Source organism: Molossus molossus, unplaced genomic scaffold (assembly GCF_014108415.1).
Source record: "Molossus molossus isolate mMolMol1 unplaced genomic scaffold, mMolMol1.p scaffold_m16_p_9, whole genome shotgun sequence".
NCBI classification, from domain to species: Eukaryota; Metazoa; Chordata; class Mammalia; order Chiroptera; family Molossidae; genus Molossus; species Molossus molossus.
In genome coordinates, this window is record NW_023425403.1 from 5,254,896 (window position 1) to 5,281,912 (window position 27,017).

Below are 27,017 nucleotides of genomic sequence, written 5' to 3' on the forward strand. Positions count from 1 at the left end.
TGCCCAGGGCTCCTGCCCCCCTTCTTCCCTAGGCACCCACACTCTTCCAGGTTGGAGAGCGGTTCCTTCCTGTCTCCAGCGGGTGGGCGTCTCCTCCATCGTTGCAGGATTCTGTGTCAGCCGGTTCCCTGCCTCACGCCCGGGGGCAGGTGGCCTTTGATTCCGCTCATCCTCGCAGGGGCGCACGCGGCCAGGCCTGGGGGCTAAGGGCTTCACTCCCTGCCCTCCCCGGACAGACGGCTTCTGCTTGTTCTCTGTGCAAGACTTACTGCGCAGGCAGGAACTCCTCCCGCTCCTTCAGGGACAGAGGTTTCTGCCCACCTCTCCCTCGGCCACAGCAGCTTAAGGCTTTTGCTTCACTCGAGTATTCGAGAAGCAGGCTGGGTTTCCTGCAGGCGCTGCTGAGCCCGCGGGGGTGGCTCTTTCGGGTCCGCTGCTGTGGCATCTTTCTCGTGTGCCACCGACTGGCGGGCGCCCGGGGGCAGGGCTGGGGGCTCCAGGGCCTCTGACCTGTCCTCCCAGTCACACACAGTACATAAAAGTTTGTTGAGATGCTGTGTCTCTCTCTAAAAATAAAATTAAATTAAAAAAATTTTTTTTTAAAGTTTGTTGAAAATTATAGCTGTTTTCTTCTCACTCATTGTTATGGTGGCTGTCTCTTCTCCCTGAACTCTGCCACAGACGGGACAGTGTGTGTCTGTCCTTCCACGGGGGGCTTGTCACTCACTGGAATGTAGCTCCCCTGGCTGCGTACAACCTCGTGTCTCGGATAGGCTCAAGAACATTTGTGATTTTTAAATAATGTAATTTTTTTTTTCCTCCTTGTTAGGGTGGAGGCTATAGTCATCTTGGGCTTCTATATCCTAAGTAGAAGCAGACCTTCCTTTTTCCTTTTTAACATGGTTAAGACCATATCTTTTAAATTTTTATTTATTTATTTTATTTTTAATAGGTTTTAGAGAGAGAGGAAGGATGAGGAGGGGGGACATCAATGTGAGAGAGAAACATCAACCGGCTGCCTCCCACATGCACCCCAACCGGGGGTCAAACCCGCACCCTGGCTATGTGCTCTGATCTGGAATCGAACCCACCGCCTTTTGGTGTACGGAAAGATACGCCAACCAGCCGAGCCACACTGGCAGGGCAAGACCAAACCTTTTTATAAGCTCTTTCTTTGCATAAATTGTAATCAGTATATTCAAGTGCTTATTTTACACCCTTTCTTATACCTAGGACACTTTTGACCACTTGTTAGTTTTCTTTTTTTTTAATTTTGTTTTTTTCTTTATTGATATATTAGAGAGACAGAGGAAGGGAGAGGGAGAGACCGAAACATTGATGAGCGAGATCATCGACTGGCCACCTCCTGCACGCCCCCCACTGGGGACCGGGCCCACAACCTGGACATGTGCCCTGACCGGGAATCGAACCGACGACCTCTGGGTGCGGGGTCGATGCTCAACCACTGAGCCGCGCCAGCCGGGCCCACTGGCTGGTTTTCATAAACACTCGTCTCATGAGCAGTGTGTCGTCGTCGCCCGCGAGCTGTCACGGTGGGGGTTCAGGTCTGTGCCGCCCTCGGGGCTCAGGTCGCCCCACGGTGGCCGGGAGGAGTGAGGCTCACGTTTCGAAGTTACCTACCAGGTCTTCAGCGGTTCGTTTTCGGAAGTCACTTCTAACTCGAGGGTGTTTCTCAACATCACTTCAATTTTTAGTTTGCACATAATTTTTATATCAGAACTTTGGTCGCAAGTGACAGACACCCAACTCCCACAAGACCGTCGTTGTTTATTATAAGAATCGGGGGTGTCTCGTGACCCCTGAAGGTAACGCGTCAGGCTTCGGGGGGACCTGGAAGCAAAGGCTGAAGGCGCCGAGGGCTCCAGCTCCCGACTGGCCCTCACTGGCGCCCGCCACCGCCCCCTCTCTGCAGCCAGGCCTCCCGGGCTCTGTGGTGTCCACTGCGAACATCTCCGTCGACAGCTCCCCTCTGACCTCTCCCCAAACCAGCAGAAGCGGGTCACTGTGTCCCCAGTCCATAAGTTCCTCAGGAGAACTCTGATGAATCCCACTCGGATACCGATGGGTCAGGGTGACCAGGGTGTCCACTCCTGAGCCAGCTGTGTCAGCGGAGGGACCGAGACCGCTCCGGGTTGGCAGGCAGTCATGCTGTGCACTGAGCCATCTCAGGTACAGCCGGTTGGACTCGGGGGTGGTGGGAGCTTGAGGGGATCAGCAGGTAGAAGTGAGGCTCTAATACAGTTTTCCTAGACTAGGTTATTAACATGAGGAATCTTGAAAAGCAAATTTAACACTTGAATGTAAATGGAATACGAGCCTATGTCCTGGTCTGGAAAAGATCAGTGTGGATTGTTACAACAGATCAGGCCTTACTGTGCCTGGACTCTTGTCACGGTCTGGCTCTTTTTCAGTTTACATTGACAATAAACACAAAACTTATTGGCTTATTGGGGCTCAGTTATTACCACATTTAGCTATTTAATAAACATTTTTTTATTTTTCCTTTATTGATTTTAGAGAGAGAGGAAGGGAGAGGGTGTGAGAGAGAGAGAAAGAGAGAAACATTGATGAGAGAGAACATCAATCGCCGCCTCCCACACGCCCCCCCACTGGGGATCGGGCCCACAACCTGGGCATGTGCCCTGACCGGGAATCAAACTGACGACTTCTTGGTGCAGGGTCGACACTCAACCACTGAGCCACACTGGCTGGACAATAAACATTTTTTAAAAGTTAGTTATTTTATGCATATTTCCCCCTAAATTGAATAGATTTATTTAGAAGACTTAAAAAGACATACTTGCTTGATTCAGGGTTCTTGTTAGGGTAACTCCTGCATTTGAATTGCGTCTCACCCTGTGAGAGTTTTTCTTATGCGCTGCAGTTTCATTATAGAAAGTGATTGAGAACCCTCTTTATGAGCCGTGCCGCTGGAAAGACCTAGACAGTGACTTTTGGGCATGATCGTCGCACACCTTTCGCTGGGGTTGAACCTCCATAAACTGAATTATGGAGTACTTACAGGCACACATTTTTCCTGTCAAGAACTATGGGCATGTAAAATGCATTTCTGATTGATAGTAGGGCACACAGAGTTTAAAACCCACATTTTAAAAGTTAGACTGGTTAACCTTGTACAATACTATAACATAGCGCTTTGGAATTAGAAGCTCAGAGCAGTAACATTTGCTGCCAAAAGAGCCATATTTATTAACTCACTGAAGCTATCAGGAGAAGGGTTGGAGAGGCGGAACACTGTATTTCATCTTGAGAATGATTTTTATCTTCATCATCAGAGGTCTCAAAAACCACTTTCCTTTTTTCTTTTCTTTTTTTTACTGGACATGCTAATCAATCCTATAAAAACTGAAAGGTTATGAATTTTTTATCACCACATTGTGGCTTTCAAGTTCACTGTAAATATTTATAAATCCCCTCTTCCCAATACATATAAAAGTAGAAGAATTGAAGACAATATCCTTTTGACTTGTCTTTTTTTTCCTTTCTTCTTTTAATGCCTAAGAGTTTGCAAAACATCGTTTCATTGTGCATCTCAAAGTAGGGGGGAGGAGAAAAGTATGTGTCTCAAACTGTAGGTAGCATTGGGAGTGGGTAAACATTTCTAATCCACTGTGGCTAGAAATAAGGACTTTGAATGTTATCAGCTTTGTAGAATTTATAAAAACACAAACAATAGGCAATTTAAATTTAGCCTCATCTCATCCCAAGCCTTTGAATCTGAGGAAAAGCTGAGAGATGCTAGACTGTTCCGTGAATAAAAGATGTTTCATCTGACAAGAAGGGTAGAACAAGGTGTGTTCCCTTGGGCTTACTTTCCGTGCTGCCGTCTCTCTTTAAGAATTTCTTTCATTTGCGGATTGAAAAGCTGATTGTCACATCTAGTGTTTATGAAGACACAAAGCCGTACCAGCCGAGCGGGTAGTGTTAGCGACCATTGTGTGCCCTTCAGAGTACCCATGTGACTGTCGCTGGTTGGCTCGCAGTCCCGAAAGTGAAGAGAAGGAACACACGTCTGATACCCGGTCTACTTTCTGCCACTCACAGATGGCTTTGATTTCGTTCCAGGATTCATTTTGGAATGAAAGGCTCCATCTCGATTAATCCACTTGAGTCTCAGAACAAGAGTGGAGTTTCTCCTGTGTTGGAGTTGCAGCTCAGCAAGGATTTGATTCGTTTCTTTGACTCATCGGTAGAACTCAGGTGAAAACTGAAATAAAAGCCCTTCAGCTACACGATTCTTTGGGTTGGGTCATAGTTTGGTTCGGGGTGTCACATGTGGACATAAAGAAATAAATGAAATTGTTTAAAGACTGGCTTATAATTGATAAAACTTCATTTTAAAAGAGCCTTAAAATAATATTATAGTTTGTTAGGGTCTTCCTTGCTCGGCTGTGGAATTCTTATATCCTGATTGACAGGAAGTGTTGATATTCGATGAAAGCTTCTTTTACATGACACTCGGTGACGTTGCAACCATATTTGTGATCAGTGTGTGTCTCGTGTTCCTTCCCATAGAAACTCAGCGGAAAGCCAACAGAGAATAAGAATGATGGAAGAACTGGATGTATGTTCACCTAAATTTAGTGTCTCCCGAGCAGAAAGGGCAGTGGAGAGGCAGCAGGGACGGATGCTCTGTGATGTGTTAATGGACCAGAGAGTACTGCCCGGGGTCGGCAACATCATCAAAAACGAGGCTCTCTTTGACAGTGGTCTCCACCCAGCTGTTAAAGTAGGTTAGACGTGTTTTTAAAATGATGCCTATATTTTTAAACCCTGTTAAGGGGCCGACACAGCACACTGGAATCTGTGATGTGGTGACATGCTCCCCAAACAGATCTCAGGAGTCTTAGCTCACATCAACCTCTCTGAGGCCAACCCTGACCACACTATTTAACATCGATGCCATATCCTCTCCCAAATTACATTCTCTGCCTTCCGTAATTATCTCCTTCATACCACTGATCACTTTCAAACATCATGTAATCTTTACTTGTTATCGTCACCGTTTAAAATCAATCTCTGCTGGAACGCAGGCTCAGAGAAGGAAGGTGTGTCTGTTCATTGGTGATGTGTCCACGCCTGTAGGATACACTGTCGGGCGCATGGTTGGGATTGAAAAAATCTTTGTTGACTGTATGAATGAACTCAGCTCACAACTTTCTTCTTGTTTCTGGCATATGAAATTCACACTCAACACATTCCAGGAATCCTATTTATTAGAAAAGGCAGTTTCCACCCGGCTGGTGTGGCTCACTGGTTGAGCGTCGACCCTGCACCAAGAGGTCGCTGGTTCGATTCCCAGTCAGGGCACATGCCCAGGTTGTGGGCCTGATCCCCAGTGGGGGGCATGCAGGAGGCAGCCAATCGATGTTTCTGTTTCTCTCTCCCTCTCTCTAAAATCAATAAAGAAAAAAAAATTGAAAAAGAAAAGGCAGTTTCTGTGGAATGATAAGAACAGGAGTAAGTAATGAGTGATTAGTGAATGTTTGGAAACAAAAGTCGAAACACTTGTTAAAACAGCTCCATTTGGAGTGAAGGGGAAATACTAGACTTCTAGAGGAAGGTGTCAGGACAGGGACTGGGTTTGTTTTCCTCGTTCTTCAGCTGGAGAGACATGAACTCATATGTTGAGAGAGAAATTCTGGTAGAGGGAGAGGGTAAAGCTGTAGAGAAGAGGGTGGTGAGTAGCAGGAGAGTTGTGGGGAGGGCGGAGAGGTTAGAACTGAAGCCAAGTGGAGGGAGACATATATTTTAGTTTCCAGGCAATAAATCTTCAGTAGGCCTTCCATTCTGACCCAAGTAGTCTCTATTACTAAGTCTTTATTTTACTTTTTTACATGAATCCAAATATACCTTTTTATTTTGTGTAATTATTTCTTGGACAGTTTTCATAAAATCCAAATCAGGAGGAAATAAAATTTATGTATTTATTTTTTTATTTCTTTCACCCTTACTCAAGGACATTTTTCCATTTTTTGTTCAGATAGAGTGGGAGGGAGAGAGAGGAATTGAGAGAGAGAGAAACATCGACGTGAAAGGGACACATCGAGTGGCTGCCACCCGCACGACCCAACCAGGGCCAGGGGCAGACTGCAACCGAAGTACGTGCCCTTAGCGGGAACCAAACCCGGGTCTCTCTGGACCACAGGCCAACGCTCTAACCACTGAGCAAAACCAGTCAGGGCAGGAAGAAATAAGTTTTAAAAGAAACCAGTTAATAATAGTTCTAGATTACGTTCTGCCTTTTTTTTTAATCCTCACCTGAGGACATTTTCATTGATTTTTAGAGAGAGGGGATGGGAGAGACAGAAAAAGAGAAACATCGATGTGAGAGAGAAACATAGATCGGTTGCCTCCTGCACATGCCCCAATCCGGGGATCAAACCCGAAACCTAGGCACGTGCCCTGATCAGGAACCGAACCCATGGCCTGCCGGTGTTCGGGCTGACACTCCTACCAACTGAGCCACACCAGCCAAGGAGATTCTACTTTTTAACACTTGAAACAAACTAGTCGAATTTCTGTGACATGGGAGTAATGACGGAATCTTAACAGCAGGCTTTTAAAATCATCTAGATCTCTATGGGAAATGTTTTTGAAGGGAAAAAAAAAGGAACCCAGGATATTGTTACCTAGAGTATCATTATTATCTGTGATAAACTGATACATCATTTTTTATCTGTACATCCAGCCAGCTGTTCATCTAGTAAAAGATCATTTGCCCATAATGTCTGAGGGTTTAAAAAGTAATGCTATTTCTGAAGCTTAGCTATTAGCCCCCTCAAAGCACATGCTTAATTATTGAAAAAGTAGTTTAACGTTTCTGGGTGTAACGGAATATAGTATATAAGACACAGTAAGAAAAACATGAGTTTTAGCAGTTGCATACATGTTAAAATTTAAGTAGATAATTGAAAATGTATAAAATATTTTTAGAATGATTTTGTTGATGAGATGACTTGAGAGTTCACAGTCATTGATAAATTAATTTCCAAATTGCATATAGAGGTAGATATATTTATATACGTACCACAAGGGTAAGTCATCAGATAGAATTTCTTCCAAAATTACCATGGAAACCACATGTGCTAAGTGATGGTTAATTCTGCGAGGGTAGCACAGATCTATGCCGGGCTGGTCACAAGGAAATTCTGCAGCAAGGTCTGTTTCTGCATTCGTCCATGTTGACAAGCACTTTGATATTAATGCTCGGATATAAATTCATGTAGTTTTAAAGCTTAATTGTGACCTTGATGGTCATCTACTCCTGTGCCTATTTTTTCCTCCTTTCCTTCAATTTTTTTTTTATTTCTGTCTCTTTTCTTTCCTTTTTCTCTATTTTTTCTTTCTGAAAACCCAGCAAGACTTTTTAAGGTGGCTGACAGTCAGTGTTGGGACTTTGATGATGTCTTATACAGAAGAGATGTTCAATGAACACTTGACTTTAGAGTTAAAATTTATAAATAAGAATTTTTTATGTGTAGTAATATCACTTAAAAACAAAACCACTGTGAGTGACACTAAATCGTAGGAGAACTAGAGCTCTAGAAGATGTATGCATTTTAAATCTATTTACAGTTCTTAGAACTGGTATTTTTCTATGATGAACAAATTATGAAATGATCCTCCATCGTTTTGCTCTTTTCAGGCTTGTCAGTTGACAGAGGAACAAACCCATCACCTAGTGAAAATGATACGTGATTTCAGCCTTCTTTTCTACAGGGTAAGAGTGAATATTTTTCCATTATGTACACTGTCAATTGTTTCCCTTTGGATTATACCAAAAATGTTAAAGCTGTGTATAGCCATCTAGTGGTGAGAGTGTGGAAGTACAATACCAGAGAGTGCCGTGTTTTGGGCCTAATTTAACATCTTGAAATTTTAGGTTACAGGTCAGTCCAAACTTGTCTAACTATAATTACATCAAAGTATCTTTATACTAAGTTTGGGAATATCTATGTTAGCATTTGATTTGAACATCATATAAAAGTAAAACATAGGAAGCCTAGAGAGAGAGAGACTTAATTTTTTTTAAATAGACTTCAGATCAATCAGATTTTGCCACTGTTATCTGTGTGGTTGAGATATTTGGATACCTCTAAGTTTAGTTTCTTCATCTGTAAATTGGGACAGTATTTACCTACCACAAAGACTGTTTTGAGAATGAAATAAATACTTGCTAAAGTATAAATTTTGCAAGTTACAGCTATGCATACAGACATATATATGTATATAGAGAGTTCAATAAATGCATTTCATCTTTTAAACATGCCCTGGCCAGTTTGACTTAGCAGTTAGAGTGTCGGCCCATGGACCAATGAGTCGCAGGTCAATTCTGGCCAAGAGCACGTACCTTGGTTGCGGATTGTCGCTGGCCCTGGTCAGGTCGTGCAGTAGGCAACCAGTCAATGTGTCTCTGTCATGTCAATGTTTCTCTCTCTCTCCCTCCCATTCTATCTGAAGATAAGTAGAAAAATATCCTCGTGTAAGGATTTAAAAAAAAAAAAGGTATCACACATTTTCTCTCTGCAGTCCATTCGCTGTATTCAGAACGTTTATTTTCACTTGTTCAGAAAGGCAGGAGTTGTGGAATTCTTCATTAACTGGCCCAAAGCACTAATGGACCTTTTGCCTCACATACCCGCCTTGAGTACCTGCGGCTACTCTAATGTTACACGTGCACACTTAGTCTTCCAAGGAAAGATAATCACAGACAACACCCGTTTTCTGCCCAGCTTCAGTAGGATATTTCAATACTGTGCCTAAATTAATGTAAGCTGTGTGTGTAATTTTCAGCGTTTACATGGTGAGCCACATTTCTGAGCTTTTAAAATTCCACACTGCTGATGTAAACCCAAAATATTCTTTTTGTCCGAGTTTTAAATGCATGTGAGCAGAATAAAAAGTGACAGAGAATAGCAAATGTCCTTTGAAATAAAACTTATACCAGAATGGAACGTGTTCTTTGCTAGGATGGCATTTGAATTTTTATTTTCTTTTCCAGTGAATCTGGAAGATTACAAACTAAAAACTCTCCTTTGTCAGGTCAACAAAGAAGGTGATCTGGTTACATTTTCTATTGGCTGTTGGAACAAAGTGGACAGCTTCCGTGTTCCAAAAATGATCAGATTTAACGCTAATCTACTTTTAACTACATAATTATGTTTAATTTTTTTAAAAAACCTTAAAACCATGAAAGCCATGTTAAATTACAGAACTGTTATATCCCATTTAGATAAGAGGGTAAATCTATTCAAAGAATAGTTTTGAATACTAATAAGTAATAAAATAATGACTTAATTATTTCACACAAATCTTACCTGACAGATACTGCTGAATCTGTCAGCACCTTTTTCTCGGATGAAAGGAAAAGATTATACAGACACACATATAAACATGTGTGAATGCATAAGAATTATTTTCAGAAATGACTTTCAAGAATTTATCTTTGGCTGCTCGCAACGCCGCTGTATAGATCCCATTCTGATGTTGTTTGTTTGTTTGTTCCTAGTGCCGTAAAGCAGGGCTGGCTCTCTCTCAACACTATAAGGTTTACAAGCGTCCTTACTGCGGTCACTGTGGCTGCAAAGTAACAGTGTGTCGCTTGGGGGAGAATAACAGGATGACGTACTTCTGCCCCCGCTGTCAGGAGGCAGATCCGCGGCGTGTTGACATAAGGTGAGAGGTCTCATTTTCGGGTCTACTCTTCGCCCCAGTTCTGTAAAAGGGCCATCACTGAGAGAACACACGGGACGAGCTATCGGGATATCAAGAAGAACACATAACTCAGAAGTATTTGAACCTTGGAAGTAAATGACATCATCCAACAACCAGAATGAGGCAGAGGTGGTTTTCGGACCACTTCTCAGTTCAGCGGAAACTTCCTAGCTCAGATGTTAAGATCCAGCCTTTGGCTTTAATCTTGTTTATAAAGTGATTAAGAGAGACAGATAGATATGTCAGTAACCAGAAAAATGTAACTAACTGCGGAAGTTCTTGCTTTATTTAGAAATAGCCTTATAAAACATGAATAAGATCTCATTACAAAGCGAATGTCTTGGTGAAACAGCCACTACTTCATCAAACACCTGCGTGGGGATTGCCGGTAGCTGAATGAGTCTGTTCCAGCTATGCTTTTGAGAACAGGGGAAATGTCCACAGGCTGGGTTCAGGGACCCGCTGGACCCACCGTGGGAGGAACGTGACCTAAAACTCCCTGGATCACCTGACCTGCACAGCCCCTCTGACCGGGGGCCACAGTGATGTCGGTTCACAATCCATCTGGGTGTCTGTACACACTCACCTGGCGGACACCGCGGGTCCCTGGGGAGGAAGGGAGAAGGCGAGTGGACAGCCGGGGGCCTGTGGTGACTGTACACACTCACCTGGTGGACACCGCGGGTCCCTGGGGAGGAAGGGAGAAGGCGAGTGGACAGCCGGGGGTGCGTGGTCACTGTACACACTCACCTGGTGGACACCGCGGGTCCCTGGGGAGGAAGGGAGAAGGCGAGTGGACAGCCGGGGGCCTGCGGTGACTGTACACACTCACCTGGTGGACACCGCGGGTCCCTGGGGAGGAAGGGAGAAGGCGAGTGGACAGCCGGGGGCCTGCGGTGACTGTACACACTCACCTGGTGGACACCGCGGGTCCCTGGGGAGGAAGGGAGAAGGCGAGTGGACAGCCGGGGGCCTGCGGTGTCTGTACACACTCACCTGGTGGACACCGCGGGTCCCTGGGGAGGAAGGGAGAAGGCGAGTAGACAGCCGGGGGCCTGCGGTGACTGTACACACTCACCTGGTGGACACCGCGGGTCCCTGGGGAGGAAGGGAGAAGGCGAGTGGACAGCCGGGGGCCTGCGGTGACTGTACACACTCACCTGGTGGACACCGCGGGTCCCTGGGGAGGAAGGGAGAAGGCGAGTAGACAGCCGGGGGCCTGCGGTGACTGTACACACTCACCTGGTGGACACCGCGGGTCCCTGGGGAGGAAGGGAGAAGGCGAGTGGACAGCCGGGGGCGCGTGGTCACTGTACACACTCACCTGGTGGACACGGAGGGTCCCTGGGGAGGAAGGGAGAAGGCGAGTGGACAGCCGGGGGCCTGCGGTGACTGTACACACTCACCTGGTGGACACCGCGGGTCCCTGGGGAGGAAGGGAGAAGGCGAGTAGACAGCCGGGGGCCTGCGGTGACTGTACACACTCACCTGGTGGACACCGCGGGTCCCTGGGGAGGAAGGGAGAAGGCGAGTGGACAGCCGGGGGCCTGCGGTGACTGTACACACTCACCTGGTGGACACCGCGGGTCCCTGGGGAGGAAGGGAGAAGGCGAGTGGACAGCCGGGGGCCTGCGGTGACTGTACACACTCACCTGGTGGACACCGCGGGTCCCTGGGGAGGAAGGGAGAAGGCGAGTGGACAGCCGGGGGCCTGTGGTGTCTGTACACACTCACCTGGTGGACACCGCGGGTCCCTGGGGAGGAAGGGAGAAGGCGAGTGGACAGCCGGGGGCGCGTGGTCACTGTCCCCACGCAAAGCCAGTGCTGCCAGAGCAGAGGGCTGTCAGAGGTCGGCGTGGACTCCCAAGTTGGGAAGACCTCATAGAAAAAGTGTCACTTGAAGCTTACTTGAAGAAGAGAGTTAGAATTCTGGTTAAGGCGAAGACTGATGTTGGTTATGCATCAGGAATACGCGTGGCATGTTGGGGGATGAAGACGACCCGCGCCGAGCCGATCGAAGGCGTGACCCGTGGCACAGACAGAGCGGGGTTACGGGCGGGGCATCCAGCAGGAGGACTCGGCGGTAGCACCTGCGTCCATGGGCGGGAGTCCCGTGGCCGGGAGTCCCGTGGCCGTCGCACAGCTAAGGTGGGGAACGAAGAGGGACACACCCCTGAGGAAGCTAGTGCAGTGTACCTGATGGATGGGAGGTGGGTACCGGTCCTGAGGGCGAGGCGCCGGAGTGGAGAAGAGAAGAGGCCCCTGCATGTTACCGTGAAAACGACAAGAATTCTGACAGATCCGATCGATAGGGGATGCCCAAAGTTTCAGACCCAAATCAGAGAGAGCAATTTCACATTATGGGCCTGGGGAAGTTGAGATAGAGTGGGAAAGACAGATTGAGCTTTGGAAATGTGATGTAACAGAGGAGTATCCTCTTTTTTATTATGATTATTTTTTTTAATCTTCACCCGAGGAGGTTTTTTCGAGTTTTGTTCAGATAGAGTGGGAAGGAGAGAGAGGGAGAAACATCGATGTGAGAGAGACACGTCGACTGGTTGCCTCCCACAGGACCCCAACCAGGGCCAGGGACCAACCCTTGACTGGAATCGAACCCAAGACTCTTTGGTCTGTGGGCCGACGCTCTAACTGCTGAACACAACCGGCCAGGGCAAGTGTCTCCTAATAGAATAATGTTTACAGGTTCCAGGGTCCTGGCCTGGCACCTCTGGGAGGCCACATTCAGGCCGCTGCAGGCATGTCACGTTTGAAATTCCTCTTCCCCATCCAGGGCCAGATCGGAAAGAACTGATCTGTAGGTGATTAAGAAATGGAGAAGTAAGGGGGGAAAGGCTTCCAACGCTCCTCTCTGGAACAATGAGTGTCCCTTGGTTAGGGAAATCTGTCGGGTAGAAGACGGGAATGTGAGACAGTGGAGCACACTGAACACGCGGCGTTTAATTGTATGTACTTCGTTATGAGTCTGCATCGTGCTGCCCCTCAGAGTGAGTGACAGGACAGCTGCTTAGCTCAGGTAAGCAGACCTGTGGGGAGTGCGGTTCCGTGGGAACGAGAGACGCTGAGCACCGTTCAGCAGCAAGGGAAGGAAAGATAGCAGGACCGTGATGACTGGAATCTCACTCTCAGATCTTCTGATGCTATTTATTACTTGACCAGACAAGCCTGGATTTTAAAACGGGTGTAGTTACATATAAGGAGCAAAATGTTATGCCCGGCCGGTGTGGCTCAGTGGTTGAGCGTCGACCCAGGCACCAAGAGGTCGCAGGTTCGATTCCCGGTCAGGGCACAGGCCCAGGTTGTGGGCCCGGTCCCCAGTGGGGGGCCTGCAGGAGGCGGCCAATCGATGTTCTTTCTCATCGATGTTTCTTTCTCTCTCTCCCTCTCCCTTCCTCTTTCTCTAAATTCAATAAAGAAAAAAAAAATTAATAAAAAAGAATGCCAAGTAGGGCATCAAGATTTACAGTTGTGGCCGGAAATCAGGGTAGGTTTTATTGTTTCCTTACTAACCCGTTAACTGGGTATTCAACATGAAGAGCGCTAACACGAGGATGGATGACCTCGTCACCCTTATAGACCAGCTCGTTGACACCATGCTTAGTGGAGACCACGGAGAGATTGTCGAGGCCCGGGAAGTAGACGTAAAACTTTCTCCTTGTATGTTCAGTGCTTCAATGTCCGGCGACTCTTCTCTCCCCTGATTTGTCTGAGTAAAGATGTTTTAGTTTTGCTTTGGGAAGAGAGCCGCTTAGTTAAAACATTAATTGAGAAATGCCTCTTAGTGCTTATGTCAAATAATTTAAGTTGGCTTTTAAAAAAGTAACACAACCACAGCTCTTTGACGTTGAATAAGACCTTTCGTGTGGTGTTTCTCTCTTGACCAGCAATCGGCAGGGCCCAAGTGAAAACATCTTCTTAAGATGGTTCGAACTGGGAGGAGATAATAAACGTGTAGCATTTGGGGACACCGATTGTTCTGTATTCGGTTCTGAAGTACCCGGAATGTACGCGAACAAGGCAATAGTGACGGCGTTAATGACTAACTGTAAAAATTCTGCGCAGCAAGCTGCCGGCTAGAAACAGCGCCGTCAGCGGGACGCCCCGTGGACGGGACCCCCTTCTGGACCCAGGGGCTGGGGACCGTGCCGAGCACTGGACCTGTGGGGTCTGCACGCTGGTGAACAAGCCTCCTTCTCGGGCGTGTGATGCCTGCCTGGCTGCAAGGCCTCCCGGTAAGACGGAATTGGGACATGGAATCCGTTCCTTTTCAGTTATGCCAAATCAGGGGCGTCCCTGGTGCTGGCCTGCCCTCTCCCAGCGAGGGGCACCACTGTCTCTGAGAGGGACCCCGGGCCCCACGACCATGCTGATGTTCCGAGCAGAGGGAGGGAGGCATGTTTGTGCTAAAAAAGCATGTGCCTTTGTATCTCAAGAAACTGACATGGTCACATCTGTTCCCCACTGTTCCTGATGAATTATTCAATAAAGCTTTGTATTATGCAGATTTCAGCAACTTCGGAGGCTGTTATTCAGTGCAAGTGTTTCATAATTTGAAAGGGAGGGTCTCTGTAAGAATATCTTTGCAGGTGGAATAGAAAAACGCTGATTTTTTTTTTCTCTTCTTTATCCTCCCTACCCCTTGTTATTAAAATCTTTACCCAGACAATTGTGCTGATTTCTTTGAAATCCTACAAAATAACTCTTTGTGGCTCACAATTTCACGCGTTCAGAGAATCGAAACTTCTGAGGAAACCTGTGATTAGGATCCCTGGCGTTGACGCGGCCTCTATTGTACTCCGGAGTGTTGCTTCTTTCTTCAATTAGAGGAGGAAGGGGTGTTGTTGACTTAGGCCCCGGCATGGTGGGAGCTGCCGGATGGTGGTGTGTTCTCTGGGCCAGAGGCCTGCTGCCCTCACCCGGAGCGGGAGGGACGGGCGCCCGTGTCTGTCCTGCCTCGTCGTGTCCTTCCACAGAGAGCCCCGAGGAACCAGCCCCGGGTTTCCTCGCGTATTTCAGCACTCTGCAATGCCTTTGCGTCTCGCTGTGTTCTTGCTATTTTTTTCCTGAGTATGATAGATCTATATCGTAACTGCGATTCAGAATATATCACAGCTCAGACTCCAGAACCCTAGGATGCTTCGTTGAAACATTTTGAGTAAATGTTAGATCTTTGGGTTCATCTTGTTGTGTTTTTTTTTTAATCCTCAGCCGAGGATATTTTCCCATTTATCTTCAGAGTGGGAGGGAGAGAGAGAAACATGGACAGGAGAGAGACACATCGATAGGTTGCCTCCTGCACAGCCCCCACCAGGGTCGGGATGAACTGCAACCAAGGCACGTGCCCTAGACCGGGATCGAACCCGCAGCTCTTTGGTCCGCAGGCCGACGCCCTAACCGCTGAGCCCAACCGGCCAGGGCTAATTCTTCTTGTTTTTAGTACGCCTTCCACTTGGTCTCGTCATTCACAGAAACATCCCGACCACCGGGCCACAGGCCCTACCTCTCGGTTAGCCTGCCTGCGCCCTGCACCATCAGAGCCAGTGCCCACACAGCAGGAGGGAAGCGAGTCTGGGACCCAGTGAGTCCCTCCCCCTGCGTCACCAACACCGCACCGCGCGTCCTTCCCGAGCCAGGAGACCACACGAACTGCCGAGCCCACGCTGTGTTATTAGTGCTGCGCGTGAGTTCACTGTAGTACGTGCACCGAATGTTTTAACCAAATGGAAAGGAGTTTCAAATACTTGGTAGTGTGTGTTGGGAGTACTGCAGAATCACCTGTCTCTCCTTCCAGATGCACAACTCAAGAATGGAGGAAATTCTGCTGCCTTCGGCAGCTTAGTGAAGTACCCCTGCAACAGCTTTGGGAAGCCAAGCTCACAAGTGAAGGTCAACAGGAAAACTGTGTTCGGAGCCACAACCCTCGTCCTGACTGACTTCAGCAATAAATCCAGTCCTCGGGAAAGAAAGAAAAGCCCAAACTGGATGCCAGGTGGGGCATCTCAGAACCCTGCTCCCACGGACGGCTGTCCCCGTGGTACACCTCACCCCTCCCCGGAGGGCGCGCGCAGTACAACCCAGCGACCCACGCTCTGCTCTCCATCTACACTGCTTGGTCCAGCACGCGAAACACCGACCCCAGCCCCGTGCTCATCACCGGGTCCCGGAAGTCACAGCCCTGGACGTCCTAAAAGGTACGATGCTTCTCACCTGGATCTTTAAGGCATTTGCATTAAGTTCCAAGAAGGGGGGAGTCGTCCGTGGAGAAGGGAGTTGAATTGGTTGTGGTCGCGGGAGTCCAGCGCTGAGAGACATGACAGTCGCGGTCTCCTTGCCTTCTCCAGCTTGTAACGCAAGAAGGGAAGGGATGAAAAACAGAATCTCCTCCGTCGTTACAGAGTTATTCTTTTCTGCCTGTGATCATATGCATGCTCAGTATAGGCTATTTGGGAAGAAAAGAGAAATGTTTAAATCACCCATAAGTTTACCTGGTTATCAATCACCCCTGTTCGCATTTTTTTGGTTGTGTTGTATTTCTGTCCAATGAGAGAGAGATTTTCTAAATGGGGGATGGGGGACTACCATTGATAACAGGTTAGTAAGTGTCTTCTATGCTAAAGAGAGGGATCTGAGATTTTTTTTTTTTTATTCTCATCCAAAGACATTTTTTGATAGAGCGGGAGGGAGAGAGGGGGAAAGAGAGAGAGAGAAACATCAATGCGAGAGAGACACGTCGACTGGTCGCCACCCACACGACCCCAACTGGGGCTGGGGACAAACTATAACTGAGGTACGTGCCCTTAGCAGGAACCGAACTGAACCCAGGACTCTGGTCTGTGGTCCGACACTCTGACCGCTGAGCCCAATTGGCCAGGGCGGGATCTGAGATTCTTTTAGCGACATTTCTGCTAGAGAAAGTGGCTGTATCTCAGTCAGCCATGGGATGGTGTTTTCTGTTTCAACCAAAAAGGCCGGAAGAGCAGGTGTGTCTGAAATGAAAGAGTTGTACTTCCAATTAGTAAATATGCCCAACCAGGTATGTTTTAGGAGAAGGCCCCAGTTGCTGTCGCCAAGATACAGAAATTTTGATGACAGTGTTGTCCCTTGTTCCTTAATGCTTGCTGGCAGCTGCTGACACTGTCCACGCTCCTTCCCCACCTTGTTTAGCCTTCACCTGGGCGTCCCTACCTTCCCCGCCTGCTGTTAGCCTCCGTCAGAGACACAGAGACACTCTCCACAACGTTCTTTTCCAAGCTGTTTGTTTGGGGGGAAGGGGTCCTTCAGAAAGGAGATGCTGTATATTCAGCACTGTTTTTATTGTTGACACTATTACAGATGTCCCCCATTTTCCCCTCTTTGCCCCTCCTCTCAGCCCCTACCCCCAACCACCAGCACAGCACTGTCCGTGTCCATGGCTAGGCATAGATGCACGTATGTTCTGTGGTTAATCTTTTCCTGTCCCCTCCACCCTGCCCGCCCCGAGATCTGTCAGCCTGGTCCCTGCGTCCCTGCCTCTGCAGTGTGTCGGTTTGTTTTGTTCATTAGATTCCCAATGAAGTGAAGGGGAACAGTCTTCCTTCCACGCCTCCTGTCTTCCACAGGGAGACGAGCAGAGAGTTGGCGTGGATGGGATCTGAAGCAAGCTCGGGGGTTCTGGTTCTAGTGTCTGCTGAGCTGTGCCTGGGGGGATGGCACAGGTTCTTCCTCTGGGCAGCGGGATAAGGGGCCACGTGGTGTACACTCCTAGACTGACCTCTGGGAATCCTTAAAGCTGAACAGATTTCTGAGACTGTTGTGGCCAATAGATGCTTCTATCTCAACTCTCAATTGACCATCAGTTAATCGTGATGATTTATCCTTGGCTGATTTTTAAAAAAAATGTTTGTCTATAATCGTCTATAGTAACTGGCTTAACTTTTGTTCATAATACTCTCAAGTGACAGAAGTAAAGTATGGGGGACAGACGGACTGCATCAGTATGCCACCTTCTCATTCCGACCCTCAGCGATGGCTCCTGACGGAAGTGCTGAAGGAGCCGGTTTAGATCTGGGGCGGGAGCAGTTCTGTAAGAAAACCACTGCTGAGCCACCTTTTCTGTTCTGCAGCTGAAGTGGGAGCAGTAGATGCGATCATTTAAAAAACATCGTGGCATTCGCTCTACCCGGATGAAATATCTTGGCACATTTTTATTTCCTCCGTGCTTTGTAGCAAATCTCAGACAATTTAACTAATGAATTATGGATTTAAAAAACCATTAACGGAAACTTAGATTTAAATCGTTTCTTCATAAGCCATTAGTAACAGGGCCCATGGTTGGCACAGCACACAGCCCTCCTCAGAGATGCTGTGCATGTGCGTGTGCGGGGTGGAGAGCCCAGCATGGGGCCGCTAGCACCAGTCAAGATCCACTAGCGAAAGAAATGTCCGGTGACGAAATGCATCTACCCAGCAGCCCCTCTGCACCCAGCTAAGTCACCAGGAATAAATGACAGAGTGCGGTCATTGGTTTCATTCTCCCCCTTGTCTGCAGCCACAGTGATCAAGATGCCCCTAGGAGCTCATCACCACATAGTACGACTAAAGCAGGTGGTCCACTCAGAGAATTCATAGCCAGTTTCGTGTCTCTTTAATAATTGTATGGTAATCAATTCGCCTTTTGTTCTCTTAATTACTGATCTCATCAACACATGAGGAGGCATATTTTCGGATTGGTCTTTCGATGTCCTTGAATGTTACCCAGCGACAGGATTCTAAATTAGGCAGTTGAACCAATTTGTAAGCCGTTAAGAATAACTGCTAGATACAGTTTTCAGTCTTTATTCATTTATTATAAATACAGAGCAAAGCACAGTGATGTTTCCCCAAGAGCCACGTGTGTTCAGGTGAGCTTTCTCCCGGGCTGACGCAAAGGCTCACGTGAGAAATGCCGCAAAGGGCATTTCTGACGGTTTTCCGGCTGCCCGCAGGGTTGCCAGAATCCCAGCCCTGCCGCCAGGGAGCACGGGCCCTTTCCACCTGCTTCCGGTCGCCCGTTAGAATTTTCCGCCCCCAAGCATTTCAGGACCGCCTGGGTCCACCCAGGGGGAGTCATTTAACCTCTGTTTGTGTGTTTAAATCTTGAAATACCACTGAACTATAAAATCTACATTCCGTGAGACTGATTTATTCAAACAAAATTTAGACAATGTAACATCAGTTAAACCATGGTAAGTTGATCACTGAAAAAAATAATATCCATTTTTAAATTGCAAACCCGTGCTTGAGATGATCTCTGTTTAATGTGACTTGTTTCTGTATTGATTAATAAGTACTGAGGATCTGTTCTGCATCACGCATCGCTCTGGGTTCTCATGACCTCTCTCCAGGCAAACGGCAGCGGGGCCAAAGCCAGCCCACCACCTCTTCTTGTAAATCAAGTTTTATTGGACACATCCCATTCCCCTTGGCTGCCATGATTTTTATGGCTGCTTTTCCTGCTACAGCAGCAGAGTTGTGTAGTTGCACCAGAAACCATAAGACCCACAAACCTAAAATATGTGTTATCTGAACAGATTGGCCACCCCTGATCCATTATGTTAATAGACCACCTACAATCCAGTATTCACGCTTAAGATGATGGCCCTAGTTGTCAAAATAAGAGTTTACCTAAGTAAATGCTCTGCGACAGTTTAGGACTTTAAAAAATAATGACTGAAACAAAGAGGGACCAAGATGTCCTCTGTTAATCAGAACATTTATATATCTTGGATAATGTTTTCTATCATAAACTTAAGATGGGCTGTGCATGCTCAGAGCTGATGTGATCACAGGTGGCCTCAGTATCTCGGTTACATTAACTCAGTTCAGTGCAACTTTATGTGCCTGTGAATTACCTGGGAATCATGTTCACATGCGATTCTAATTCTGCCAGGGACCTAGGGTAGGGCTGATAATTCTGCATGTCTGAGGAGCTCCGTCCTGTCGCTGGTGCCTCTGGTCAGTGGCCCACACTCTGAGTACCGGGACAGGTAGCATTCGGCTTTGTCTCTTCAACTTTATACAGAGGAGGAAACGGATACGGAAGTGACCCACCGACCGGAGATGTCAGGCCTTTCCTCTCGCCTCCAGCCTCCCTCCCACCTGCCCCGCCCCCAAGAGCTTTCCCAGTAGGAGAATCCCAGCCTCCCCTGGACTCTCCCTGGGCATGTGGACCCCTGGAGGTTTCCAGGTTGGAGCAAATGGATTCGAAAAGGTTTAAATAATTATCTCAGCGACTTCAGAATAACATATACAGCCAATTTTGCATGTGTCCATTTTTTTAATGAGAACAGCATTTTATTCCTTTCTGTTCATATTTTTAACCTCTTTTTTCCTCCTTTAAAAAAATGTAAAAGCACAGTTGAGGACCCACTTTCTCCAGTTGAAATCTCTTGATTTCTCTACAACCATGCAGGTGTTTAGCGTCTCTTAAAGTTTTCATATGGCCTCTTTTGGGGGTGGGGGGACACGGAGGAGGTTGTAGGAAGGCAGAGCCTGTTGCACCTCAGCTTCCCTGTTCCTGGTTGGTATCACCCCTGATTCTAAAATATGAGCCACCACCCCCCACCCTGAGAAACTTGCTAACACAATAGTTGTGGGCAAAATCGCTCCGTCACCATTTCCTGGGCGATGCAGAGGCCTGCTCTCACCGTACCAAAGGCAACCCCCGCAGAACTTGGGCGTCCCGCAGGTACCTGTGGTCCTGATCCCGGGGAGAGCAGGGTTCCCCACCGCTTCCCAGCAGGCTGGGTCCCGCTCCCTGCCCAGCACACCTGCAACCGTTGCAGCGCCCCCGCCAGACAGTGGTCCGGAAGCGCACAGAGGACGGAGCCACTCGGTGATGAGTCAGAGCCCTTGCTGAGTTCACCGCCAGCGAGGAAACAGTTCTGAAGGCTGTCTGGTCACGTGGCAGGGTGCAGGGGCGGCAGGACTGGAAATCCGAGGCCACACCACTGTTTCAGTGGACATAAGAGAGGCCACACCACTGTTTCAGTGGACATAAGAGAGGCCACACCACTGTTTCAGCAGACATAAGAGAGGCCACACCACTGTTTTAGTGGACCTAAGAGAGGCCACACCACTGTGTTAATGGACATAAGAGAGGCCACACCACTGTTTCGGCGGAAATAAGAGAGGCCACACCACTGTTTTAGTGGACATAAGAGAGGCCACACCACTGTGTTGGCGGACCTAAGAGAGGCCACACCACTGTGTTGGCGGACATAAGAGAGGCCACACCACTGTTTTAGTGGACATAAGAGAGGCCACACCACTGTTTTAGTGGACATAAGAGAGGCCACACCACTGTGTTGGCGGACATGAGAGAGGCCACACCACTGTGTTGGCGGACATAAGAGAGGCCACACCACTGTTGGGTAAGAACACTAACCGTGAGGCTAGATTGCACACCCCGTTCAGCTGTGTTTTCCTCCTTCACCAACTTAAAGGACACACGTTAGGCGCACAGATCGCTTTGGAAGTCAACGAGACCTGCCCCGGCCAAGCAAGAATGAAGGCGCAGCGGTTCGTGTCATTACCTAGAGTTGACCACGGCCCACTTCGGGGCACGATTGGATGTACGGGCGGGCGGGACTCCACCTGGGCAGGAGCTGAGAGCATCCCCTGACATCCGTGCTGTGGTTGAGGGTCCCCTGTCGTTGCAGGGAGCTGCGGGTACCCGGCGCGGAGGGCGCGGGGGCGCGGCCAGCTGGCCCCCCTCGCTGCCGCGGGCATGGCCGGCCCTGCGCTCTGCGCGTGGTGAGCAAGGACGGCGAGAACAAGGGCCGGCGCTTCTTCGCGTGTCCTCTGCCCCGAGGGGCGCAGTGCGGGTTCTTCGAGGTGAGTGAGACGGGCCGGCCACGGCAGCGGGCGCTCGGCCGTTCAGATGGACAAAAGCAGTCCTTTTCCGGGCTCACCTTGCACTTTTCAATGGCCAGGTAGACTCCGTCTAAAGCCTGAATGTTGAGTAAATTAGAATTCCAGGAGGTTCACCCAAAACAAAAACAGAAACAAAAAAAAAATCAAAGAATAGCTATTGTCTTAGCAGAGTGTCTCCTATCCGTGACCACAGTGTAGAAGTGTCGCCCCCGGTTTATAAAGATAGGGAGGTGTTGAGTAATTTCACATGGGGCTAAATAATCCAAGCGAGGGGTTCGCTCTCCCTCATCTCCGTGCTATTCGCAGACGCTCGGCGTGTGCCCTGCATAGAGGTACACCAGAAGGCGCGTACATGCTTGGATTTACAATCAGCTTAGCGACTCCTGCCTCTCGAGCTCGACTTAACGGAAGCCGGGGCAGTTACAGTGTGGATGTGCACGATTGCTCAGCCCTTTGGATCTGTGCGTGTGCCCCTGAGACGGGTGGAGACACCAGTGTGCACAGTGGTTAGAGCGTCGTCCGGGAACTGCACGATTGCAGATCTGACTTCCAGCCAAAGGCATGTACTTGGGTTGCAGATTCGACCCCTGGCCCCACTCCCCTCGTGGGGTGTGCAAGGGAGGCAACCAATCAGTGTTTCCCTTCCTCTTTCTCTCCTTCCTCCCCACTTCCACTCTCTTTAAAAATCAATGGAAACAATATCCTCGGATGAGGATTGACAACAAGAACAAAAGAACCGGGTCCTTCGGGTCATCCTCACTCTGCGATCCTCAGAGTGAGCATCCCTCTGGCTGAGGGTGACTCGTGTGTAAAGATACGTGTTTTTCAACTGCGTCACCTGGCGCATAACTGAAAAAGAAAACACAGACCTGTTTCAGTACTGGAGCAAAATGTTCTCACTGAGAGAGAAATACCTGTTTCCAACGTGGTATCTTCCAATGGAATTCCCAGGGAAAATGGGATGGTGATTGTAGATCTTAACCCCTGTGCAGGATTGACTAGCCCGCTGCACAGAGTGGCTCCGTGGGAAGCTTTTAGAGATGTTAAGGAGAAAATATTATTAGCAATATTAATATCACAGTCTGCTTTATGCCCGTCTTGAGGCCAAAATTAGTGAGAATAAGAGTAATACAGTGGATCTGCCTAAATGAGTTCAACTAATTCTATATTGGATGTGTTCTTTTCTTAAGAAACTAAGGAAGTTTAGTATTAGAATCTCGACAACTCTTTGATCTTAATGGTGTCAACTAAAACAGACCTCTGACAGGAACATGGGTATTGGCTTTATAGCAAGACTAAAGGAAGGTCAGGATTATGGCAATTTTCTGTGTGACCCAAGCAAAATTATGAGATGCTTCTGATAGGATATAAGTGTGATTAAGGGCAACGGCTGATGACATGTGTTTTTATGACGTCAAATGAATAGTAACAGCAATGAGGACAATATGGCAGTAACCTAAGGTGCCCAGGCTTGGCCCCGGTCATTCATTCTCTCTTCCGTCTAAACTCTTCGATCTTTCTGTTTGTCCCCCATAGTGGGCCGACCTGTCCTTCCCATTCTGCGGCCATGGCAGACGCTCCATCATGAGAACGGTGTTGAAGATGGGACCCAACAATGGGAAGAACTTTTTTGTATGTCCTCTTGGTAAGGAAAAGCAGTGCAATTTTTTCCAGTGGGCAGACAAGGAGCCGGGAATAAACACCACTCCGGGATGCTAGTATTTTCTCCCTCCGCAGAATCTCTGGCTTTTCATCTCTTCAAACTGCATGTGTTTAGTTCCCTTTAGTTTACCAGAAAGGTTGCAGAATATCTATGGCACATTGTAAAGTTATCGCAACCTTGGAAAACTGTTCATTATTTTTTTATGTGGGCCATCTTTCCATTCTGTGGCTGTGTATATTCTTTACTTTGATGAATGCTATTTTGTTTCATCAGATGTACAGTATATTACATTCAGTGTGTATGTTTAATGTTTTTATTAATGACAATAAAGTATTTTTAGTGTGCTCTTGGTCTCTTGTAACTTCTTTGGAGAGGATTATGCAAGACAATAAAATAATAGACTGTTCTGTCTGAAATGAATTAATTTTCTCAGGTATCTCCACTGTTCATAATATGCGATTAAAGATACTTTGATTTCATATATATAATTTAAGAAATGAGATCTCCTTTATGGAAAAGAATGTTGTTTCTTTTTTCTTTTTTATAATTCCATTCAATAAACACCAAATTCCTGTTAGATGCTAGAGGTAAGCTAAACACTTGTGTAACTTCAAATACATTTTTGTAGAAAGCTATAGTGATTCAGAATATAAGTGTAACATTTAAGAACAGAAGTTGTGCCCTGGCTGGTTTGGCTCAGTGGTTGGAGTGTCGGCCTGTGGAATGACAGGTTTCAGGTTTGATTCCTGGTCAAGAGCTCATGCATGAGTTGCAGATTCGATCCCTGGCCCTGGTTGGGGTTGTGCAGGAGGCAACCCATGTGTCTCTCTCACATCGATGTTTCTCTCTCCCTCTCTCCCTCTCTCTCCCTTCCTCTCCTTCCCTCCCTCCCTTCCACTCTCTAAAAATCAATGGAAAAAATATCCTTGGGTGAGGATTAAAAAAAAAAAAAAAGAACAGAAGTTGTCTGTATATATTTAGGAGAGAAATTGATTTCTATTTTTCTGATCTTGATTTTAATATCTATTAATTTTTAAAAATAAGTCAATTTCAAGCCCTGGCTGGGTGGCTCAGTTGACTGAAGCATTGTCCCATGCACCAAAAGGTTGTGGGTTTGATTCCTGGTCAGGGCACATATCTGGGTTGCAGGCTCAGTCCCTGGTGGGCGTGGAAAGGCAACCAATCGGCGTTTCTCACATCGCTGTTTCTCTCTGTCTCTCTCAAATCAATAAACATATCATCCTTGGGTGAGGATTTAAAAAATCAATCTCTAAAGCTCAATAATGAATGAACATAACAGTTTGAGGACAATCCCCTAAGGAGTGGGGAGCTGAGAGAGGGATGAACAACAGAATTTATATGCATGTAGGCATGAACAGTGGACATGGACAACAATCGGGGGAAGGGGCAGGGAGGGAAGGGGGAGGGGGGAATCACTGGGGGGGAAAAAGGAGAATCATTTGTAACAAAAATTAATCAAAAAAAAAAAAAAAAAAAAGCTCAATAATGTGTTGTTATATTCTCTTTCTAAGTTTTATCTTAATTCTCTCCTTTTTTTTCAAATTTAGTTTGGGTAACTATATGATTATTTCCCCCAAAGAAAAGAAAAGACTCAATCTTAAGGTATCTGCGCATAGTTGGGGAAAATTCCATTCAGAGCTGTTGGATCTATTTAAAGGAGAGAGAGAGAACAGCGTGGAAGGGGGCTTGAACCCTTGCCGGGTTGTCGCGCAGAGCTGTCAGAGTGAACAGCATGAGGTCACCAGCGAGAGCAGAGTTGGAGCCACAGTCTCGTGTGTTTCACTCCGCCGAGGAGACAGCTACACCCAACCTAAGCCCGGGAACTCAAGCCAAAGAGCTCGGCAGGGCAGTGACCCTACAGGGCAGAGCAGGAGCGAGACTGGACCATTGATGCTCTTAGTGCCACGATGTGACATTCACCGTGTACCTGCAGAAGGAAACTGCAAATTGATTGTGACAAGGAGGGGAAAGGCCTTTTGCAACTCTGGCTGCCGTAAATCCCACTCTCCAAAGTCAGCAAAGCAATGACAAGGAAATATAGGCCAATGAAACAGTCGATTTCAATATGATAAACCTAGATGCTTCTCTAATAAGAAATGGGCAACCTGGCCGGTGTGCTCAGTGGATTGAGCATCCTCCCATGGGCTGAGAGGTCCTGGTTCGATTCCTGGTCGGGGCACATGCCTGGGTTGCAGGCTTGATTTGCCTTTAAGTTCACTGACTATTCTCTATCATCTTTACCATTGGGACCACCCACCAAGTTTTTATTTTTATTTTGATGATTATATTTTTCATCCCTGTCATGAACACCTGGTTCTTTATGACAACTTCTGTTACTTTGTTGAGATTTTTTCCACGGGTTTCAAGAGACTTTAGAGTTGATTCTGGAAGTGCTTCTGTGATGATCGCTTTGAAGTCCTGTCAGATAATTCTCCTGTCTGATGGAGCTCAGCACTGTCATCAGCTGACGTGTCTTCATCGTTGTGGTTTCCCGGTCTGGGCCATGACGGCTGATTCTTTAGGAAATGCTGGATGTTTGGTTATTGTGTTAGGGGACGAGATCCTGTTGAGACCGCTGCTTTATTGGCCACCCTCCTGCTCCGGTGGAGCGTGTGGGTCTGACCTACACTGTGGGCGTTAGTCCCAGTGACAGCTGAGTTTCAGGGCCTGGCAGTGGGGTTCTGTCTGCTTCACTGCAGTCTCGCTGTGGCTCCTGCAATCCCCTGCAGCTGCGAGCGAGCACTCGCTGGTTCCCGGGCCGCCACGTGCAGGAGGGTGTGGGCAGAGGCCCCGGTGCCACCAGACGAAGGAAAGCAGGTGTCACTGTCCCACGGCAGCGGCACCAGGACCTGCTGTCATCTGCCCATCGTTGTGCTGAGCGTCTGGGAGATGCTGTGTGGTCTGCTGCTCCTCACCGCTTTGGCGGATCTGCCTGTTTCTTGGTGTTTCAAACCAATACCGTGTGAACGTGCGGAGAGGCGTTGATCACGGGCGAACACGGAGAAGGGGGTCCAAGGTGCAATCAGCGAGTGAATGATCTTTAAGAGCCACTGTTTCTTGAGCCTTTATTTTTGGACACCTGCTGACACCTGTCATGTATTATTAAATTTAGTCCCTTGAGAACCCGTGAAATTGGCCTTTTCTTGTGGTCTGTATTTCTAATTCTCCAGTTCAGGAGACCTGGCTTGCTTGATGTCGGTCAGGCGAGAAGCTCGGCCTGGGGTTTGAATGCGGCCGGCATGCAGAGCCTGAAGCCACACGCCGAACAGGTCCTCCCACCCTGTGGCAGAGAAAAGGGCTGTCCCCAAATCCCAGGCATGTGATATGTATACATATCTAACGTGCACACGAAAACCGTTGTGGGGTGATGATAAAATTACGATAACTCCCACTCTAAATTTTGTCATGTGTAATTTTAAATGTCCTTCTCAATTACAGCTGACATACAATATTGCATTAGTTTCAGGGGTACAACATAGTAGTTAGACCTTGATGTAATTACAAAGAAATCTCCCGTAAGTCTAGTCCCCATCTGACACCCTACAGTTATTCAGTGTGAAAACTTCTCTGAACTTATTTTAACTTCCCATTACTTTCTACTGCTTTTATTTATTTAACTTCCATTGAAATGTTCATGTACTTTCTAGCAGTACCTGTCATTTGC

The 27,017-nt window shown here is 47.5% G+C and overlaps 1 protein-coding gene across 1 annotated transcript in view; it reads left to right on the forward strand.

The window, feature by feature from the left end:
• NEIL3 (nei like DNA glycosylase 3) overlaps positions 1 to 23,462 on the forward strand; it is a 49,811-nt gene extending 26,349 nt beyond the window's left edge. The window contains exons 3-10 of the mRNA XM_036250565.1: positions 4,108 to 4,242; positions 4,558 to 4,771; positions 7,691 to 7,765; positions 9,554 to 9,720; positions 13,840 to 14,009; positions 15,569 to 15,968; positions 21,456 to 21,630; positions 23,206 to 23,462. Of these exons, the coding sequence (XP_036106458.1) occupies positions 4,108 to 4,242; positions 4,558 to 4,771; positions 7,691 to 7,765; positions 9,554 to 9,720; positions 13,840 to 14,009; positions 15,569 to 15,968; positions 21,456 to 21,630; positions 23,206 to 23,388 (1,519 nt within the window). The 3' untranslated portion in view covers positions 23,389 to 23,462. The remainder of the gene's footprint in view (positions 1 to 4,107; positions 4,243 to 4,557; positions 4,772 to 7,690; positions 7,766 to 9,553; positions 9,721 to 13,839; positions 14,010 to 15,568; positions 15,969 to 21,455; positions 21,631 to 23,205) is intronic.
• Positions 23,463 to 27,017: the final 3,555 nt, after the last annotated feature.